Source organism: Hyaena hyaena, unplaced genomic scaffold, assembly GCF_003009895.1.
Source record: "Hyaena hyaena isolate Hyena2069 unplaced genomic scaffold, ASM300989v1 scaffold_56, whole genome shotgun sequence".
Taxonomy (NCBI): domain Eukaryota; kingdom Metazoa; phylum Chordata; class Mammalia; order Carnivora; family Hyaenidae; genus Hyaena; species Hyaena hyaena.
This window is the reverse complement of record NW_024080688.1, coordinates 789007-809480: the sequence shown is the minus strand read 5'-3', so window position 1 is coordinate 809480 and position 20474 is coordinate 789007. Positions and strand designations below refer to the sequence as shown.

General features: G+C 43.1%; 2 protein-coding genes across 9 annotated transcripts in view; one reads left to right on the top strand and one right to left on the bottom strand.

Moving 5' to 3' along the window:
• Positions 1-1145: 1145 nt before the first annotated feature.
• Positions 1146-11167, bottom strand: MBD4 (methyl-CpG binding domain 4, DNA glycosylase). 3 transcript variants are annotated; one of them, XM_039231431.1, is made up of 8 exons: positions 10858-11165; positions 9642-9872; positions 8206-9032; positions 5191-5265; positions 4979-5113; positions 3878-4027; positions 3291-3394; positions 1146-2385 (listed from the first exon to the last, which is right to left on the bottom strand). In XM_039231431.1, exons 1-8 carry the CDS (start codon positions 10944-10946, stop codon positions 2308-2310), a joined length of 1689 nt encoding a protein of 562 aa, XP_039087362.1. In that variant the 5' UTR covers positions 10947-11165; the 3' UTR covers positions 1146-2307. The 3 variants fall into 3 exon arrangements, with proteins under 3 accessions (XP_039087362.1, XP_039087363.1, XP_039087364.1); XM_039231432.1 differs by lacking the exon at positions 5191-5265 and having other exon boundaries at positions 10858-11167; XM_039231433.1 differs by lacking the exons at positions 8206-9032; positions 10858-11165 and having other exon boundaries at positions 9642-9758.
• Positions 11168-11316: 149 nt separating this feature from the next.
• The window catches only part of IFT122 (intraflagellar transport 122), a 73404-nt gene continuing 64246 nt past the window's right edge, over positions 11317-20474 (top strand). For 3 of the 6 annotated variants that reach the window (XM_039231428.1, XM_039231426.1, XM_039231425.1), the window contains exons 1-2: positions 11319-11454; positions 19175-19241. In XM_039231428.1, the coding sequence (XP_039087359.1) occupies positions 11414-11454; positions 19175-19241 (108 nt within the window). In that variant the 5' untranslated portion in view covers positions 11319-11413. Of the gene's footprint in view, positions 11455-19174; positions 19242-20474 lie in introns of all 6 variants that reach the window. The other 3 variants (XM_039231430.1, XM_039231424.1, XM_039231429.1) reach the window with 3 other exon arrangements.

Below are 20474 nucleotides of genomic sequence, written 5' to 3'. Positions count from 1 at the left end.
CCCGCCAGGCCGTCCTGCCCCTTTTGTGGGTCCTCGGAGGCAATCGCAGAGGTGCAGAATTCCTGGCTTGGTCAAAGACAGGATTCCTTAGTATGGCCCAGTGGCCCCCAAATCCGGAGGAATAAATCACTGGTTTTCCTGAAAGCGGTAGAATCTTCAGCTTGTCTCCAAAATTTTTCATTTTCATCCAAGAACAGGCCCTGCTCCCTCCAGAGGGATTGCAGAAACCCTAGAAAGTCCTGGCCAAATACAGGTTTTGGTTGTGCATCGTTCCCTTATGTCAGGATGCCACGGTTTGGAAACAGAGAACCTGGTGAAAGCGATGTTAATGATAAACACTTGAAATGTCCATCAGCTGATAAATGGATAAACAAAACATGCTCTATCCACACAATGGAATATTAGTCACAAAAAAGAGGCACTGATGCATGCTACAACACAGATGAACTTTCAAAACATTATGTTCCATGAAAGAAGCCAGTCACAAAAGGTCACATATCGTTTTATTTACAAGAAATGCCCAGAACAGGCGAATCTATAGGCACAGAAGGCAGACTGATAGTTGCCAGGGGCTGGAGGTGAGGTGTGTGGCTTTGGGTTTGACTGCTAACAGGCACGGGGCTTCTGAATGCGTTGGAAATGTCATAGATTTAGTGAGGACAGTTGCAAAACGTTGTCAGCATACTAAAAACCATTTAATTGTATACTTTAAACATAAGTGATGAATCTTATGTGGATTGTCTCCGTAAAAGAAGTTAAAAAAAAACCAAACACTTGAGTGCTTTTTCTGCATAAGGTACCACCTTCACCAAATTGCATCATCTTTGTGACCCTCTCAACATGAGGCAGTCATTCAGACCATCCCTATGAATCACATTAATGTAGCACTTTTATTTTTTTTTTAAAGTTTATTTCCTTATTTTGAGAGAGACAGACAGTGCGAGCAGGGTGGGGACAGAGAAGGGGAGAGAGAGGGAGACACAGAATCCGAAGCAGGTTCCAGGCTCTGAGCTGTCAGCACAAGGCCTGACATGGGGCCCGAACCCACAAACCAGGAGATCATGACCTGAGCTGAAGTCAGACACTTAACCGACTGAGCCACCCAGGTGCCTCCAGATTTTAAGTAATCTCTACACTCAAAATGGGGCTCAAACTCACAACCTCACGATCAAGAATCGCATGCTCTACTGAGCCAGCCAGGCAGCCCTCTACAGAACCTCTTCATCTTTGTGTCCCTCTGCAGCATACAGCTTTGCACTTAGTGAATGCTACTTTGAGGTTTGTTAAATAAAGATGTAATGGGACATCATAAAGTTGATGTTTTGGGGGTGGCAGGGATGTGGCCAGTTTTCCCATTATCTTGTCAAAATCCTCTCTCTCAAAACAAAAACTAGCTCACTACAGTGGAAACAAACCACTAGCCCTGCGGCATACTCCACCCTACAACAAAGGCAGTTTCCCTAACAATTTATTTTTCATTTATTCAATTAATTTTGTTTTCAAATTATACCTTAAAATGGCAATTGGTAATCGAGACTTAATCACTTGGGGTTTTCTTTGTTGTTGCTTGGTGAGTTCTTCCTAAGGGAAATGTTTCAGTATATGAGCTACAACATTACGATGCCTGTATTAAGAATGGCACAAATCGTAGACACAAGGCGTAAAAGCTTTCACAGTGGGGTCCAGGTGCATGAGCCAGAAGCTGATACTCTGAAATGAAGCGGCAGGCACACAGTCACAGGTTATCAGTTGGATGCTGGGGTCAAATCTCTAATTCCTAAAAGCCAGCAGTTATCAAGAACCCATGATGACAAAAGTAACACTGTTATCTATTTTTTAGTAAAAATATGATTAACTGCCTATTATTAGCTGCCTATTACCCCCTGTAATATCTTTTCTCACATATTTGTCTGCAAACTCTTGGACTGCTTCTTACATAACTGTGTAATTCCATTTTTATGGAAAGAGAACAGAAAATCTAATCTTTCCTTAAGCAAGATTGATAGAAATCTGCTTTGTATTATTGAGAATTGACAAAAGTTATTTTTCCACTTAAAATCGCATTTTATTATTGGAAAAGTCATTTACATTTTTAGATTTCTTGTCAAATAACTTTTTTTAAAAAAATCTCAAACATGTTCTAGTACGTTCAGTGGCAAAGATCTACCAGTGTTACACACATTAAGAAAACCTACGTCATGTTTCTAGTTGGACTAATTAAAATCTATATGCCTGTGCTTAATGGAGCTCTTAACAATCAAGTGCAAAGTAAGGTATAAAAACTGAGTTTGAAAACTTCAAAGAATTTTAGGACAGACTTAATTTTTCATGATTTTCCCAAAGCCAGTCATGATATTTATTTAACTTATGGTCTTCAGGGTGCACCTGGAAGAAATACAACACATTAGGAGTCAGAAGTTAGAAATACATTTTTAAAATGGGTCTTTCAAAGGTACAGTAGGGAACAATACCTTATTATAACATTCCTGCAAATTATAACCTTTAACCTAGTTGGATTCATGAATGCTTAAAACGCTATCTGACATTAAGGCAAGCCTTCACAAAGGACTTTCCAATTCAGTACTGATCTTTACCATGACCTAGCACGTGGGGTGGTGAGAACAAGAGTCAAGTATCAACATGCCATTTTCCAGGAGGAGGTTATAGGCCCTGAGAGTTATCACAGTAAATGGTGGAGCAGGGATGGGCTTGGCCAGATCTTCTGGCTGAATGCTTTAGGGTGAGTCACAGACTAAGAGGGCGGTGTGCCACGCCACCTGGCTGTACCCACCAGCCGCCAGGACACCTGCTGCATACCTGGGGACGGGGCATCCTCATTTGAATGGGTAGCTGAAGTAGGGCCCAGTTACCGCAAAAGCGGTCTGGGACCACTAGGAGAAACCCCCATAAGCATACATGCCAAGTCCAAGCCTGCGGCTTTCCTTCAGTGGTGTCACTTTTGAAGGCTAATGTGACTGTGACAGGAGGAGAACCACGTCAGGCTTAGAGACCATACGTGAATGGGAATGACCTCACAGGGCCAGAAGTGATAAATTGCTGCAGGTCAGTCAGGGGCCATACCAAGGAGTCTTTACGGAGGTGGGAGTGTCTATGGAGCCTCTCCCTTCTGCCAAGAGCCCCATGCCACCACTGCCCCTCAAGCCTGGGACACAACTGCTTGTGATGGTGATAGCACATGTGCCCAGGAAATAGTTTTGGCTATTGGGTGGCCTTATTTCGCCTCAGACACAAAATGTGCTGGAGATGTTATGGCTGGGGGTGGGCCTCACCTGCTTCCACTCATTGACGCAAAAAATTCGGTAAGAGTCGTTGCCATATTTGCCAATCCCATGGAGCTCGATCGGGTACCTCCACTGCTTTGTCAGATATTCATCTGAAAAGATAAAGCCTCACTTATCAGTCAGCTTCTAGAAAGATACTTTCCTCAAATATGTGGTGATGCAGAGCTGGATGGGGAGAATGGCAGGAAGGGACAGCAAAGAGGCTCTCCTAACAACCCCAGTTCTAGTGGCTCTTTCTTCTGAATTCCCACAATGCCCCTGTCTGAACCCCTCACCTGCCACTTACAAGCCATTGTTACTTTGTGCTGTGCTAACGAGACAATGGTAAAGTCCTTGAGGTCAATGGCGTCTTCTGCTTCGCTGACTTTTTCATCTTGCCCAGACGGCCTGCTCCAGTGTTGGGCAAAGATTTATTGCTTGGGTCAGTGGGAGACTGTGCTCCCACTTTATATGCTTTTAGCCCTTGAGCTGAATGACCTCTATTAATACAGCATCTGAGAACATTAAAGTTTAAGGTTGGGCTCTCTTAAATAGGCACAGTTTACGTTCTTTCCTTTGGGCATATGGCAAAGTACCTGAGAACTTGATAATGGTTTTTGCTCGAAGATCATAGAGACCAAGAGGTTTAAGAAGTTCTGACACATCTCTCCAGTCTGCGGTTCTTGCTACCTCAGCTGAAGGGTACTTCTCTAGAAACTCCCAGAGCACAGGGATTGCCATTTTACCTGGGAAATAAAAGTAACTGTGATCACAAGACTCCCAATGGGTTGTTTTTAAGTTCAGGTACTTCCTCTCTAGAAATTTCATTTAGAGGTTTTTTTGTTTTTTCTTTTTCTTTTCAAATCCCTGAGAAGCCATTACTTGAACTGGCAACCACCTTCAGAGTCAAAAACCAACACTATTGGGGCGCCTGGGTGGCTTAGTCGGTTGGGCGTCCAACTTTCGCTTAGGTCATGATCTCGCGGTTTGTGGGTTCGAGCCCCGCATCAGGCTCTGTGCTGCCAGCTCAGAGCCTGGAGCCTGTTTCAGTCTGTGACTCCCTCTCTCTCTGACCCTCCCCTGCTCACGCTGTCTCTCTCTCTCTCTCCTAGAAATAAATAAAAAATTAAAAAAAAAAAAAAAAAAATTTCAGTCTGTGACTCCCTCTCTCTCTGACCCTCCCCTGCTCACGCTGTCTCTCTCTCTCTCTCCTAGAAATAAATAAAAAATTAAAAAAAAAAAAAAAAAAACCAACACTTTTGACTATTTGGCTCATAGTCTAAATCAGACGGATCCCCAGCCTTGCATGATATTAGTTTTCAAATAATCCAGTCATCAGATAACTAGTATAAAAGCATACAGAACACAAGTGTAAATGACATTAGAGAAAGCATTCAATGAAAAAGAAATGCTTTCACACATGACAGGTTGGACGAGTGTTAAGTAACTAATTTTCACTATGACCAAAACTAGTTTGGAAGTAGAAAATAACTGACAATCTGTTCCTTAGTGCTAAAAAGGCTTTGGCTGTCATCTAGTCTAACCTCCTCATAGGTGAAGAGTTGCAGGGCTGACAGGGGAAGTCCTTCCCTGAGGTCATACAGGCTCAAAGTTAAAACTTGAACCCAGGCCTCCTAATCAATCCAGTGTTCTTTCTCCTCATTGCATTGTTTCTAAGATTAAAATAATCCACAAACCTGAGGTCCTATTGAGAAATATAGTAGCAATGAGGAGCTTCCATGGGTCGTGGAAAAGTGTTTCTTGGACGAGGTTAAAAGGTGACCGAGGAGGTGTCCACTTCTTAAAGGCTTTGCGTCGTGGGGGGCTAAGGGCTAAACAAACACACTGCATCAGAGAGCAACATCTGAAACAGATTTAAAATTGGATTTTCTAATTGGGAAAGGGATACCTTCTTTGTTATATTTGCTGGAAAAATATAGGCTTGTTTTCCTTTTTTCTACTTGTGTCCGCGGCATGGTATCTTCTGAAAAGGAATGGTGAACACTGTTTATAGAAGCTATGGCTTAGGCTAAAGAAATACTCAGGGGTACAAATAACAATAACGCACTACTATTATAAAGCATTTAGTACGTGCCAGGTACTGTTCTAAGCACTTTACAAAAATTAACCAATTTAATATTACAGACCTATAAGCTAGGTACTATTTACTTTTAACTTACAGATATGGGAACTGAGGTACCGAGAAACTAAGTAACCTGCCCAGGGTCACACAGCTAATGACAGAGCTGAAATTCAAATCCAGGCAGTCTGGCTCCTAAGTCCATACCTTTAACCACTCTGTTACACTAGTACTCTAAGATTTATGCTCAGAGTTCATAGTACTGACAAATTAGAATATGGAATATTTTAAATTAGGTCATATTTGTACAATGTGGTCATTAAAACATTTTGAGACTATATCATGAATATCTTCCCCCATGTTCTTAACTTTTAAGTAAAAAAGCAATATTCCACATATGATCCCAATTTAATAAAAAAAGAAAAAAAAAAGATTAGAATGTAATAAGCCAGACCAGTATAATGCTTGTTGCTAATTGTTCTTTTCTCCTTTAATTTGCTATATTTTCTAAAATTTCTGCAGTGAACACTCTACACTTAAAAAATAAAGGACCTAGACAAAACAGAACGAAAAACCTGATTTGGACCTTGGAATACCGAGCACTGTCTATGGGGAAGCTCAGTTAATTTAAGAAACACCATTTGACCAGCATTATTGGGCTTCCCAAGTTTCTAAAATTATCACATTGAATACTCTCCATAAAATTACCCTCTAAATTTGAATGTCAGTTAATAATACCTTATATTTGTATAGCATGAAGCCATCTTTTTCACTTCTCCTTTTACTCTGTAATACTCTTGATGTGAAACACAAGAATGGTGAGGATTATTACCTCCATTTTATAGATAAACAAACTAAGGCTTAGAAATGAAACAACCATCCTGGGGGTGTCTGGGTGGCTCAGTCGGAGGAGCATGAGACTCTTGATCTCAGGGTCATGAGTTTTTGAGCCTCATGTTGGCCATAGAGATTCCTTTTTTAAAAATATTTATTTTTGAAAAAGAGAGAGAGAGAGAGAGAGAGAGAGCAAGCGGGGGAGGGGCAGAGTGGGAGACATAGAATCAAGAGCAGGCTCCAGGCTCTAGGAGGCTGACAGCACAGAGCCCAGCCCACATGGGGCTCAAAGCGATGAACCATGAGATCATAACCTGGGCCGAAGTTGGACACTTAACTGACTGAGCCACCCAGGAGCCCTGGACATAGAGATTACTTAATAAAAAAGTTAAAAAAAAAAAAAAAGAACTTAAACAGCCATCCCAAAATGAAAGTGAGATTGACTGTAGATTGGGACAGGTATCCAGCTCTCCAGATAAATAGCTGTCTTTTGGGGCGCCTGGGTGGCTTAGTCGGTTAGGCGTCCGACTTTCACTTAGGTCATGATCTCACGGTTCGTGGGTTCGAGCCCCGTGTCGGGCTCTGTGCTGACTGCCAGCTCGGAGCCTGGAGCCTATTTCAGAGTCTGTCACTCCCTCTCTCTCTGACCCTCCCCTGCTCACGCTGTCTCTCTCTCTCTCCTAGAAATAGATAAAAACATTAAAAAAAAAAAATAGCTGTCTTTTGCTATTCTATTTTGAACAGGCAAAGCCTAGTAGAAAGTAAAAAAAAGAGAACAAAGGAAACTGCTCTTATTAGTTACAGTTCTTCTGTGGGTTCTTATAAATCATTATTAACTAGCCTCTTTTATTACTAGGAGACTGAAGCTTAGTATACTTGGCAATTTCCAACTAAGCCAATGGGAAAGTCTATACTATTCCACTGGACACCTCTTAAACTAAGGCTACTTCACCTCTTGTTGAGAACTAGACTTCTTTATGAATAGGAATACTTCCACTTGGGTCACAAAAGGATGTTTTTCATATTTTATTTGCCCATTATACTAGCAATAAAGCTACATAAACCTTAAGTCTCTAAGAAGCTTAGTCTTTAAAGGACAGGCTTGAATTCCTAAGCAGTCCCTAGGTATACATGGTTCATCTTCTATTAAAGGTAAAGGAATTCTAGGCACGGCAATGAAATAAAATCATGAGTAGGGCTGAGAACAGGAATCGAATCTAATTTGTTCCACCAATGTGTCCAGGCTGTCTCCCCATAGGACTTTAAGTAAAACTCTTCTTCTTCTTTAAAGGAGTTATTCATTATACCATAATGGTGGAATGAATATATAATACAGGGCTACTCAAAAGGTCTTCTTATTTCTTATTCACTGAGGTATTATAAAGGCAAAACTACTAAGCTCTGAACTCTGTATTAAGAGCATATTACAAATAATAGATGAACCATGTGATTACAGTTCTGAATTATTTAGAGCTCTAAAGCATTTTAGAGAAGCATTACATTATAATAGAAGATAAAAATGACTATGATATGTACAAACTGAAATTGGAAGTCACACATCAGTAGTAAGTGACAGAAGGGGTGCAAAAGAGTAGACAATGACTATTCGCAACCAGTTTATGCATAACAAGATTCTTCCCCAAGGCTTTTCACAAGTGGAGCCTTTTTATTTTCCTGAAAGTTGTATAATATTACTAGCTAGGAAGAAGATGGGAAGCAGGGAAAGAAATGTTGAGGAGAGTCCCAGCTGTCACACCAGGGAGAGATGGTAGCAGCTGCTCATTGCACACTTCTCCTTTGCAGGGGGTATCAAGGCAGTAGCCAGCTGATTCCCTCTAAGCCATAGGTTTGAAGAGTGGTTAACGGAGGTACTAGGATCAAATGGTAGGACATATCTGATATTTGGCCCTATTTCTTCATTCTACTCCCACATCCTAACTGGGTACAGGCATATCCTCTGGGACTATAAACTCATCACATGTTTACTAGTAGCTTTAGTGCTCTCAATACCTTGACATATTTTCACAGAACTAGAGTCTTTCTCCATCTGTGAGCAGTTGTCATCCATTTCAGAGCCGTCAGTATGCAAATGTTCCTTCCTCTCCCCGGCTTCTACTTTTGTTCTTATTTCCTCAGATTCTAAAAAGGTTTCCTCACACTTGTTGCTCTGTTCTGCTTCTTCGGTTGAACGCAGTTTGTTTATGATGCCAGAAGGTATTTGTTCAAAACACAAGTGTGATCCCGAACTCAGTGATGTTTCTTTCATAAGTCTCTTTTCTTCATTGGTCACACTGAGGGTCTTGTTGCTTGCTCCGGCATCCGAAATGGAGAAAATTCTATCAAGCTGACTTCCTTGCTCAACAGGTTCACTTTCAGCATCTGCCTTATTATATTCAGATTCTCTTTTCTTGTTACTTTGAGCAGACTTGGGAAGACCCTTCTGGCACCCTATTTTAGTTTTCTTAATTTGAATTCCTTTTAAAATCATCACCTTTCCTTTGGACTTGCTAACCTTTCTGGGGTCAACATCATTAACACCCTCATCTTCTTTAAAGTGAGATGGTCCTGTGCTGTTTTGCAATTCTGAAGTACCACTTGGCAGGGGAAAGACACCTTTTTTCCCCCGGCTTCGTGTCCTGAGGTTCCGGTTTGAACTGTTCCCTTCATTATGCATTTGGGATGTCAAAGGTGCTATGTTGTAATCTTTATGTCTGGACGTGATGCCCCTTTTAGGAGGTACAGTAAAATCAAAATCTTCTGGTGTAAGAGAAGTCTCTCCATTTTTGTGAAGATATTTAGCAAGTGAACTTTTGGATCTAAACTTCAGTCCTTGTGGGCTAGAAAATGATATTAAAGAAAACTTATTTGTAGTAAATAAAAGTGACTTTTAAAAAGAATTGGACCACATTTCGGATTTTTAATTAATAATTTCCAAACGTCGCCGTGAGTTTTTGTCATCTAAAATTTTAAAAGTGTGGGATGCCTGGGTGGCTCAGTTGGTTAAGTGTCCAACTCTTAACTTTGGCTCAGGTCATGATCAAGCCTCATGCTGGATGTGGAGAGCAGGTTTAAGATTCTCTTTCCCTCTACCCCTCCCCCACTTGCACATACTCTCTCTTTCTCTGCCATGGGTATTTGTCATTTAAAATTTAAAAAGTGATAAGGTGGTACTTTTAAATAGTCTTCTCTATGATAGTATAAAATAATTTTATAAATATTTACAAATTTACAAATTTAAGGGCATCCCTTTGAAGAAGTATGAAGTAGAAGTATGTAGTATGATTGTTCCCAGATCACTTGATATAACTAACCTGTGACACTCAAATAGAATCCATAATGGTTATATGATAAAAATAGAAAAAAGCCAAGATTCGTGTTATGCTTTCCTGCTACCTGTCTAGATAAAATGATTTGGCTGTGCTATCTGTACCACCCTGTCTACTCACCTGATAAAATATATATCATATCTTCCTGCTGTTTTCCCTGACAACCTTTGCTTCACAACTCTTTCCCAGCCGCATGGGACAGACTTATGGCATTCTGTCGCTGTAGCACTGCCAACATGATCAGAAGCAATGGATTCTTGCAGCAGGGGATTACACTCACTGCTGCTTTTTATCACCATTTGCTTTTCATCTTCTTTCACTCTTTCGGATCCCAGAGAAACATCTTCCTCACTGAAAAAAAACACAGTACAAGTGATTAGCTTACTTAAAATTTATTCTCCTCTGCTTATTCAACTTCAGTCCTTGACAGAGCAGGAACCATATGGACTATTTAGACTATCAGAGAGATTAAAATCAGGATGGACTGTGATTATCTATGTATATGATGCTATGTGATTCTCTCCCTGTCCTCCAACATGGGTTAAAAGGGATTGGAAACGTCTTGTACAATCTATAGAGATATCTGACCCAGATTCTTTTCTACAAATAGGGAAACTAAGCAAGAGCTAGTAACTAGAATTAGAATCCAGCTCTTCTGAAGTACTTTGGGGTTAATAATTTTAGGGGGTTGGGTGAGTCTTAAGAAATTACATAGTTCACACTTTAGGAATAAGGAAATTGAAGCCTGGTGAAAACAGCACAAACTTTAAAGTCAACGGAATGGGTTCAAATCACAGCTCTGCCATTTATTAGCTATGTGTCCAAGACCAAGTGTTACTTAAGCTCTCCAAGTCTCCTTTCTTCACCTGTGAAAAGGAGGTAATCCTTTAAAGGCAGTTCTGGGGATTAAATTTTGAAGAAAAAAGTAGATAAATCATCCTAACCCCGTATCTCACATATACAAGCACCGTACTCGAAACAAGACTGTGGCTTCGTCTGTAACTTCCTATAGAACCCATTTTGGAGACACCGTTGGCTGCTTAACATGACATCTCCTACAAGGTCTCCCTAGGACCCTGCAACCCAGCAGATCTCCCCCTGCTCGCCTTGCACAAAACCTCCCTGCTCCTTCCAGCTCCCTTGTCATTTCGGGTAACGAAGTAAGGAGTACTCCAGGGCTGAGCCACTGAAAGGTTGGCTCCACTGAAAGTGGCTACAGCCACTGCGCCGAGTAAACTAACCCTGTGGGTCTCGATCCCTGTCGATCCTACTCACTCCACCCCACTCCCATTTTATAGGTGGCGAAAATGAGTCCTGAAAGGGGACAATGACTTGCCGGAGGTCACAAGGCCAGTCTGGGGCTAAGCGCTCACTGGAGGTGACCGAGGGGACAGCTCGGCAGTCCCCCAGGCCCGGACTCTCCATCCTAGCCGTGCCCTTCAAGTGGTCTCCGGCGGCAGCAACGGGCCGAGAGGGTGCGACAGCCAAGGAGCGCAGCAGAATAAGATGTGAAAACTTCTTCAGCTCGGAGCGCAAGGAGGAAACCAAAGCCCGAGATCGTGAACGTCTGTCAGACCCCACCGCGGCTTTCTCTTCTCCCTCTCAGCCACAGCCGCCATTTCCACGGCTCAGCCAATCAAATCCTTCGTAGAAGAAGACGTACCGCCCTCTGCGCGTTGGGACCAGTCGCGCTGCGCAGACTCCTTCTGGGCTCCGTTCCTTCCTTGCTTTTGCTTCTTTCCTTTTAGACCTGCGCACTTGGAACTCAGCCGCGCGCTCGAGGCTCACTGCGCATGTGTGTTGCCAGGGGCAGCGCAGTAACGAAAGCCGTTAGGGGACTAGAGCCCCTCCCTGAGATGGGAGGAGGGGCCTGAGGCGTGAGGGAAACCGCGATGAGGGCCGTGTTGACGTGGAGGGATAAAGCGGAGCTTTGGTGAGGAGCCGGGCGGTCCGGGAGGAGCGGGAGGCCGAGCCCTGGCGGGGACGCGGGAACCGTTGCGGGAGCTCCCGTGGTTCCCAAGGGCAACGGGCCTGCGGCCTGGGCTGAGGGCCCTGAACCCTGGGTCTGAGCGACTGCCGGGTCGCCCTCCCAGCCCTTTGCGGATGGAGAGACTGAGGCCTGGCGCGCGAGCAAGGGGGAGGTACCACGCGTGAGGTAGTGGCCCGTCGAGGCGGTTTTCCGCAGAATCACAGTCTGGCCCTGTCCACCTCCATCCCGGGTTCATCATTCACCCACGACAGTGTTTCTCAAACGCCACAGTTTTTATTTTGCCACTTCCACGTATTACCGATTCTCTTGTTTCCTTGGCGGTTTTCCTGAAATGGTCTCACTTTTATTCACTCACATACGATTTTACAAGGAGACGCTTGCTCCGTATTTGAAAATCAGTACCACTTGCTATGAGATACCTGTGCAACGTAACCCAGAGAGAAGCAAAGCAGTGAGGGCTAAGTTGTCGCTGGATGCTGTCGCTAGGAAGCCTGTAAGCCTCGGGTGTACAGCCTGGAGACCTGGGGGGTGTCCGGTGCGGTCAGAGGTGCTGGAGACGAACGGTCGCACCAACGCTTTCCCCTGTGCTTCATCAGAAGGCCTGAGAGGATCACGGGAGAATGGCTTTCTCGCCTGAGGAGTGGATGTGAATGTTCTAGTCCATGTTGAGCCTCGATTTCCATCATAGGATGAAACACTTGGGGAAGTACTGCCTTACTGCAGAGCTCTCTCCGCCTGACCTTAAAAACCTTGCCGGATGATCTTTTCAGCTGCGTTGTGCGGCGTTGGTCTGGGCCCCTGGAACAGGACTTCTGCCACCCCCTCTCTGTCCTTGCAAAGTCCGTCCTGGGTGGAGAAATCCTTTTCTCGTGCCCTCACGCTGAAATTCTAAGCGTTCTATAGGGCTCCCTTCAGAGATGGGTCCTCTCTCTCCTACATGTAGCTAATGGTTCCTGTGTGCCGGGCGCTGGCCGAGAATCATGTCCTTTGTATCTCACTGTCACTTCACAGCAGCCCTCTGACGCAGGTGCTGTCATTACCTCCGCTTCACATAAAAGGAAACTGAAGCACAGAGAGGGTAATTAGTTTGCTAAGGTCACACAGTGAAGAAGTGGTGGGGCCGGCTTTTCTCCTCACTCCAGAGCCGGTGCTGTTTGCTCCTACATGAATTCTTCCTCGCATTACAGAGGCTGCAAACTCACATACCTGCGGAGTCGGGCAGGCCTTACAAGGGGAGACATCTGCGTGGGTCTTGAACGCACAGAAGTGTCCGTCTTTCCAGGAGTGTTCTTTTCTACAGCCCATTTCTCTTGAAACATACACCCTTAGCAGTGGATCTTTCACATCTACTTTTTTTTTTTTAATGTTTTTATTTATTTTTGAGAGAGAGAGAGCGAGCGTGAGCAGGGGAGGGTCGGAGAGAGAGGGAGACAGAATCTGAAGCAGGCTCCAGGCTCTGAGCTAGCTGTTAACACAGAGCCTCATGGTGCTCGAACCCACGAACTGTGAGATCATGACCTGAGCTGAAGTCAGACGCTTAACCGACTATGCCACCCAGGCACCCCTCACTTCTACTTTTAATAGAAAATTGAGCTTAAGAAATTCTTTTTACTTTTTTTCCTAACGCTTTTCTAAAGCTGCTGAAAACTAGCAGCTGAGCACGTGGCTCTGAGGTCAGAGAGTAAGAGGGAATGGCGAGGAGTGTGGCAAGCTAGAGATCTCGTGCTCTGCCGCAAAGGGGCAGCTACTGCTCGGCTCCTGCCAGTTACTCCCTTGCAGGAATCTGGCCTAGAGTGCTCAGATCTTCCTGTTTTTGTCAGAAGCTACGGATTTTTATGTGAAATGCCCTAATATATAAGTGTTGGCAAGTAACCCAAAAAAACTGAAATAAAACCCCCATGTGAGCCAAACAAAACATTTGCTGGCCAAATACAGCCTGCTGTGCTCCCAGTGTTCAATGCCAGGCATAGATTTTTGTTCGTTCCTCTCTTGTGGTACTTAGAATCTGTCCAGTGTAAGAGTTATTTGTGAATCTGTTTATCCCAGAGGTCTGTAAACCTTGTGAAGGCCATGGCTACTTTTATTTAATTTCTAAGGCATATTCCAGAGCCTAGACAGATCAGTGGTTGGTGTGACTGTTTGATGGATATTCATGTATTCATGAATACATGAATACGTGAGTGAAAGAATGATGAATGAAGGTTGGTTATTAGGGTTTGGGCCCATTACAGCTTTGAAACAGCTGATTAGAATAGGCAGTGTTGGGGTTCTATAGACCGGCAGTCTTGATGGCGGCTACATATGCCAGCTGGTAGCCCAGAATAGGACCAAGCACAACAAAAGCTGCTAAAAAAAATAAATAGTAGATCCAAGAGAGCCCAAATGGCTAAGATTAGTCCCCCACAACTTAACCAGTGCGTGTCTCCTGGGCTGTGTTTCGCTTCCATTCTCCCCTTCGCATGGCAAGGGGATTCTCTTTCTTGAGTTCTGCTGCTGTGACCCGTGATTCTACTTTGCGTCCTAGACTGACTCCCATTTCCCTTCTGAATCAGACTGTGCATTTAACTAGGTGGTCCTGCTTACCCTCCCCCTCACCCACTGCGTGCTAGCATTTTAATTTATGCTTTCCAGTTCAGCTGAAAACTCCATTTTCCTATCCAATGCTCTTTCCCAAGTGCTGTCTTATTCTTCTCTGAACTCCCTCATTTCTTCCGTAAAACCACTGCTCCAGGTTTATCTTTTTTTTTTTTTTTAAATTTATTATTGAGAGACAGAGAGACAGAGAGAGACCAGAGCATGAGCCTGGGCGGGCAAAGAGAGGGGGAGACACAGAAGCTGAAGGAAGCTCCAGGCTCTGAGCTGTCAGCACTGACCCTGACATGGGGCTCGAACTCACAGAACCGTGAGATCATGACCTGAGCCGAAGTCAGACGTTTCAGGTTTATCTCAACCATGGTGCCTTATCTGGCTAGATTGCCTTATTCCAGTCAGGACAACAGCATCTCCTATTACCCCCCAGTCACACTAGCTCTTATTTACTGAGTACTGGCTATAGGCCAGACAGTGTTTACACACATTATTTTATTTAATCTCCACAACAACCTGTGAGGTTAGAATAATTACCCTGTTTACAGATGAAGAACCTGAGACTTCAGGTAACATAATTTGCCTAAGGTTCCAAGCAGGTAAGTGAGGTTGGGTCAGATTGTGCAGGATTTGGAGAGGCACCTTGACCTTGGGACTTCAGTTTACAGTGGGGTGGGTACAAGGTTGACAGAGGGCAAATCCTGCAAATTGTCCTCTCATAAACGGTGGCAGATGGGTAGAGAGAGCCATCCTGTAGTATAATAAACTGTCTGTAGCCTGGTGACCTCTCCAGCCCCGGGAGTGTTCAGAGGCTGGATGGCCATCTATAGGGAATTCTTGCCATGGTGGGGGAGTTGGACTACAGGACAAGTTCTGGGGTCTTTCCCAACTCTGAGTTTCTGTGACCTTGTCAACCTTGAAAATAAAACAGCCAGTTATTTTGCCAGCAAAGTGGGTTTATTCAGGAGTGGGAGAGCAATTGCAGCTTGGGACAAGCAAGCTATGGTGAACTATAGGCAAGTCCAGAAAACAGGAACACTCTTGTATAGAGGAAAGAGGGGAATTGGGAAGGGCTGTTATAAACAATAAATCCATTAACCTGGGGGCCCAAAGTGTAGTGGCTTTTCATTGGCTGAGTTGTGACAGTCTCTCATTGGCTGGGCTGTTGCTGGGCAAGGAGAAGAATCTTCCTTCACCTAGGGTGGTGAGGCACAGGCTTCTCCCTGTTGAGTCTTCAAAGGGCTGCAGCAAGTGGTACACCATGAGAGCTCCCCCTTCTGGCCTCAGCTCAGTTTTAAATGAGGTTTCCTTTATTTGGTTTCATAGTTCCATGATGTAACTAAAGTCTGAGGGGTTCAAGGTAAAACACTGTCAGTTTGTTGGTTGTATTCATTTTGTGTCTAGAACAGTGCCATGTACCAAAGGCCCATAAATGTCTAAAACAGAGCCCTTGCCCTTAAATGCACACGACTATAATTAAGGGGGCAAGATAGTATTTGAAACACTGTAAAATATAGAAGATTATGTAATTCAGAACTATGATAAATTATACAGAATCTTAAGTACATTGAAAGTTTAGATTGGGTTAAGTTGAACATTATACTTTAGGAAGGCTAATTTCAAGACATTTATTTTTTATTTATTTTTAAATGTTTGATTAAAAATTTTTTTAATGTTTATTTTTGAGAGAGAGTGAGTGTGAGCAGGGGAGGGGCAGAGAGAGATGGAGACACAGAATCCGAAGCAGGCTCCAGGCTCCAAGCTGTCAGAGCAGAGCTGGATGCAGGGCTTGAACTCATGGACCATGAGATCATGACTTGAGCTGCAGTTGGACGCTTAACCCACTGAGCCACGCAGGCGCCCCAAATTTCAAGACATTTAGAGAAAATGAATGTTCATATCTGAGAGGAAGACAGTTTAAGACTTGGTCCAAATCAGGGGTGCCTGAGTGGCTTAGTTGGTTAAGCGTCCGACTTTCACTTAGGTCATGATCTCACGGTTCGTGGGTTCGAGCCCCGTGTCGGGCTCTGTGCTGACTGCCAGCTCAGAGCCTGGAGCCTATTTCAGAGTCTGTGTCTCCCTCTCTCTTTNTGACCCTCCCCTGCTCACGCTGTCTCTCTCTCTCTCTCTGTCCTAGAAATAAAAATATTAAAAAAAAAAAAAAGACTTGGTCTAAATCAGACACTCAGATGATTTTCTGAGAATTCAACCCCAAATGATCTTTATAAAGAAGATCTCCACAGGAAGCACTTTAATGAGCTTAGATTATCTACAATGCAGAAAGGGAGCCCCATGACCACGGTTGACTATAAAAGAGAAGTGCACATCCTTTCCAAAATCTGGTACCTCATCACGGCAACCCACAGGTGTCAGGTGCTTGCCCAAGGGCAGCCTGTGCACTCAGAGGAGCGACGGTGGCGCTCTCGCCTTGTTTTGTAGGTGAGTTCTAAAGCTTGGACAGGACATCAGTTCTGGCCCCAACACCCCTCTGATTTTCACTTTACCACCCTGCTTCTCCTCAGTGTGATACACGCCGTGTACATTTCCCCCTAGGTTCAGAGAAAGAAAGCCCAGGAAACAGTAAGGCCCAGATCTGTTACCAACTAATAGGGAGGAAGTTGAAGAACTCAGTGTCTGTTTGCGCCTATCAAGAGGGATGCCCAGCTGGAAAGGGTGTAATAATCATCAGCCAGCTGCTGAAGATATGTGAAGAATTAGTATTATTTTAAAAATTACTTTTATTAAAGGAAGCTGCTGTGGTTGACAGAACCTATATAAAAAACTTTTTGAATTCTGCATGTAATGCCTTTTTTCCCCTATTGATAAAGCATGGCAACTGTTGCTAATTATATTATCAACTGTGGCATATGCTAATAATAATGAAAATAAGGGCCACAAATCATAGTGATTAGGTCTTGGTCTTTGGAGCCAAGACTGCCTGGATTTGAATTCTGGTTCCACCTCCACTCAGTAGCAGTTTATTTTCCGGCAAGTTACTTAGCTTCTCTATGTCTTAATTTGTCTCATTTGTGAAATAGGTATAGGGTTGTGAGGGTTAAGGGATTAATACACGTAAAACATTTAAACTGTACTTAGCATACATGGTAAATAAATATGTTTAATAAATGTTAGCCACTGTTATTGTTAAAATATTAAAGATAACAGAGATTTGTCATATTTGGCAATAGTTCAAGCAACTAGAAGGTAGTATAGCACAGACTCTACAGTCAGACCCGAGTTGAAATTGTGACCCTGCCACTTGCTGTTTGTGTAATGTTGGGTAAGATACTTGACCCCTCTGAGTTATGGTGTCCTCAACTACAAAACTGAGTAATAATTCTTTAAAAAAATTTTTTTTAATGTTTATATTTATTTTTGAGACAGAGAGAGACAGAGCACCAATGGGGGAGGGGCAGAGAGAGAGAGAGACACAGAACCCGAAGCAGGCTCTAGGCTCTGAGCTGTCAGCACAGAGCCCGACGCAGGGCTCGAATTCATGAGCCATGGCATCCTGACCTGAACCGAAGTCGGATGCTCAACTGACTAAGCCACCCAGGCACCCCAGTAATGATTCTTACTTCATAGAATTGTGGGGATGAAATGAAATAATGCATTGGAAGAGCTCAGCTCAGAGTATCTTTGCAAAACGCTGCAAGTGCTCTTACCCGGGGTCTGTATTTCCAGATGACTGCAGGTATCAGGTAAACGTACCCCATGCTAAACCTTTACGAGAGGCTGTCGTGGCAGTGCTTTCTAGCACGTTTTTACGAGAGTCACCTGAACTAATGGAATCCCCTGCCTAGGGCATTCAAGAATCATTGCAATATGTCTCCAGCCTGTTTTTCTAGCCTCCTTTCTCCCTACTGCCTTGCATATAGCCAGTTTCAGTCAAATTTGATTATTTAGATTATATGCTATTCCCCACCTTCATGTCTTTGCTTGTTCTGTTTTCTTTGCCTGAAATGCTGCCCCCTCTGAATCTCCTGCATGTCTCAAAAGCCCTGTTTTTCTCACGTACTTCTTTCTTCATGAAGCTTTTTCTCATCCTTTCTCCAAATCTTCCTCTGCATCTTCCTTGTTTGAATCCTGTAATATCTGTTTTAATGTATCTCCTAAAATCTTCACACAGTATTCTGTATTCATCTAATCTCAGAGGTCACTGATTGTAAAATACCATTATTTTAAGTACCGCTAAGAAAGAAAAAAAAAATGCTTCTAGTTAAGCTGATATCATCAGTTATAAGACACATCTGTACCTCAGGTATTTTATTTTTTATTTTTTTAAGTTTATTTTTATTTATTTTGCAAGAGATAGAGAGCAAGCAGGGGAGGGGCAGAGAGACAGAGGGAGACAGAATCCCAAGCAGGCTTCATGTTGTCAGTGCACAGCCTGATGCGGGGCTTGAACTCATGAACCTTGAGATCATGACTTGAGCCAAAATCAGGAGTTGGACGCTTAACCCACCAAGCCACCCAGGCGTGCCACCCTCCCCCCCAACCTCAGAGATTTTAAAATGTGAAAAAAAAATGTATGCTCAGAGTTGATGACAAAAGGTAGTTCTTTGTGAACGTGTATCTTCCCACTGGATGGTAATTTCCTTGAGGGCAGGGAGCGAGTGTGATTTACTCATTTTGTATCAGTTACTGCCTAGCACCTAAGAGGCATTCCTTAAGTATCCAGTTGGTTGGAAATAATAATGATATTTTAGTAAATGACCAACTTCTCAGAGACGTGCATTTAGTAGCTCTCACGTATTCTCTCAGCTGGTGTAGTCTTTATAGGAGAGTTAGTGTCTTCAACTGTTGACCCGTTGAATCATCTCTGGCCGCTGGCTTCTGGGCAAGTGAAAACTGGGACATGAAGCTAACTGCCGGGTAAATAGTGATTGAATGGGTTGCCAAGGTGCGGTGGTTGAACGGAATTTGCAACCAAATGCAATTCTTAGCCATTATTTTTCTCTCTCATATACACAAGCAGTATTTCATAATGGAAGTAAAGTTTGCTTTCCTGGCCATTAGCAGACCTTGTCATTTTCAACCCTAATTGTCCTTTTGTCTTGTCTTGTCTCCTGTTTAGTATATATGACCTCGCATTTAAGCCCGATGGAACGCAACTGATTCTGGCTGCAGGAAACAGATTACTGGTAGGATTTTGTCTGAGTTTCCTTTTTAAGTGCTTTTTTTCCCCTCTCCCTCTTGTAAGTGCTCTGAAATTTGACCCTTTTTTTTAAGATGAAAAAGGCAAGGACGGAAAAACCAGTCATTACTTTTTAATAGGGAAGGAAATGGGCTATTTAAAACAGGTAAGTAAACTGTCTATCAGATAGGAACCTGTGAACAATACCTCTTTTGGAGTCATTAATCTTTCCCTTTTTTACTTTGAGACACCCATGAAAGAGATGAAAACAATTAATCAAAATGCCTTTGAAACTGGGCTAGTGTCAGTTCACATTTTGTCCCCCTGAAAAATTCAAGCAACAAGACTGAAGGGGCTCCCTCCTTGAGAAGCCAGATAGCTTGACCCCAACTTTTAGGCATTGGCCTACCTAAACAATTCCATATGGATGCTGTCCTTTTTTCATATTTTCAAAGAATATAGCTCCCTCTGGAACTTATCCCAGTATATAAAAGTAATTTTCAGAGGACTCTTTATGTTTGACCTAAAAACCTTTGTATGATCTCTCCTTCCTCCTGCGTAAGTCCACTTCCCCTTGCTCTGTTGTCTCCAGATATGCAGACTGACTGATTTCCATTCTCTGATAACTACATAATCTTAAAGCCTTGCTTAAATGGTTCTGCAGACTTCTTCTCACCAGGGTAAACAATCCAAATCCTTTTACTTTTTTTTTCATAGGTTATCTTCTCTAACACTGTTTCTGGAGGGTTTTGCCTTGATTACTCAGCTAGTGTGTTTTTTAAATATCCACACACTTATAAGATGTTACAGTGCTACAAAATATCCTAAATCCATGTTACAGCTGGGTTTTATAATATTTCCTCTGATTTGCAAACTCAGAGTTCCAGTCTATGACGTTATAGCAAATATGAAACATCTCTCTATGATGTTGATGCCAGAGGCAGGCTAGTACTAACATTTAATCATGTTGTAGCTGGCCCTTTGTGTAGGCTTTATTTGGGAGGGTCTAGCTTGATTGGTCATATATCCAAGTTCACATAAGATGAATGAACTTTGTAGTGAAGTTCCACAAAGTGAACTTCTGTTTCTCAAGGATTAGTGGTATGTTCCTGGCCACGTAATCCACAGAGTCGAGACCTCTACTTGTTGGGTTTCTCCACTTGGAGTCACATTCTTTCTGTTTTTTTGGTGTAGTTTTTACTTGATACAAATTTTGAATATTGACAAATCTTTTGTCATT

What these genes read in the sequence shown, in the direction of transcription:
- MBD4 (XM_039231431.1), bottom strand. Translation starts at nt 10,946, where the DNA reads ATGGAGAGTCCGGGCCTGGGGGACTGCCGAGCTGTCCCCTCGGTCACC. An exon ending in CAGCAAATATAACAAAGAAG is followed by an intron (nt 5,114 to 5,190) that starts GTATCCCTTTCC and finishes GTGTTTGTTTAG; the next exon opens with CCCTTAGCCCCCCACGACGC. An exon ending in AACCATTATCAAGTTCTCAG is followed by an intron (nt 3,395 to 3,877) that starts GTACTTTGCCAT and finishes TTATCTTTTCAG; the next exon opens with ATGAATATCTGACAAAGCAG.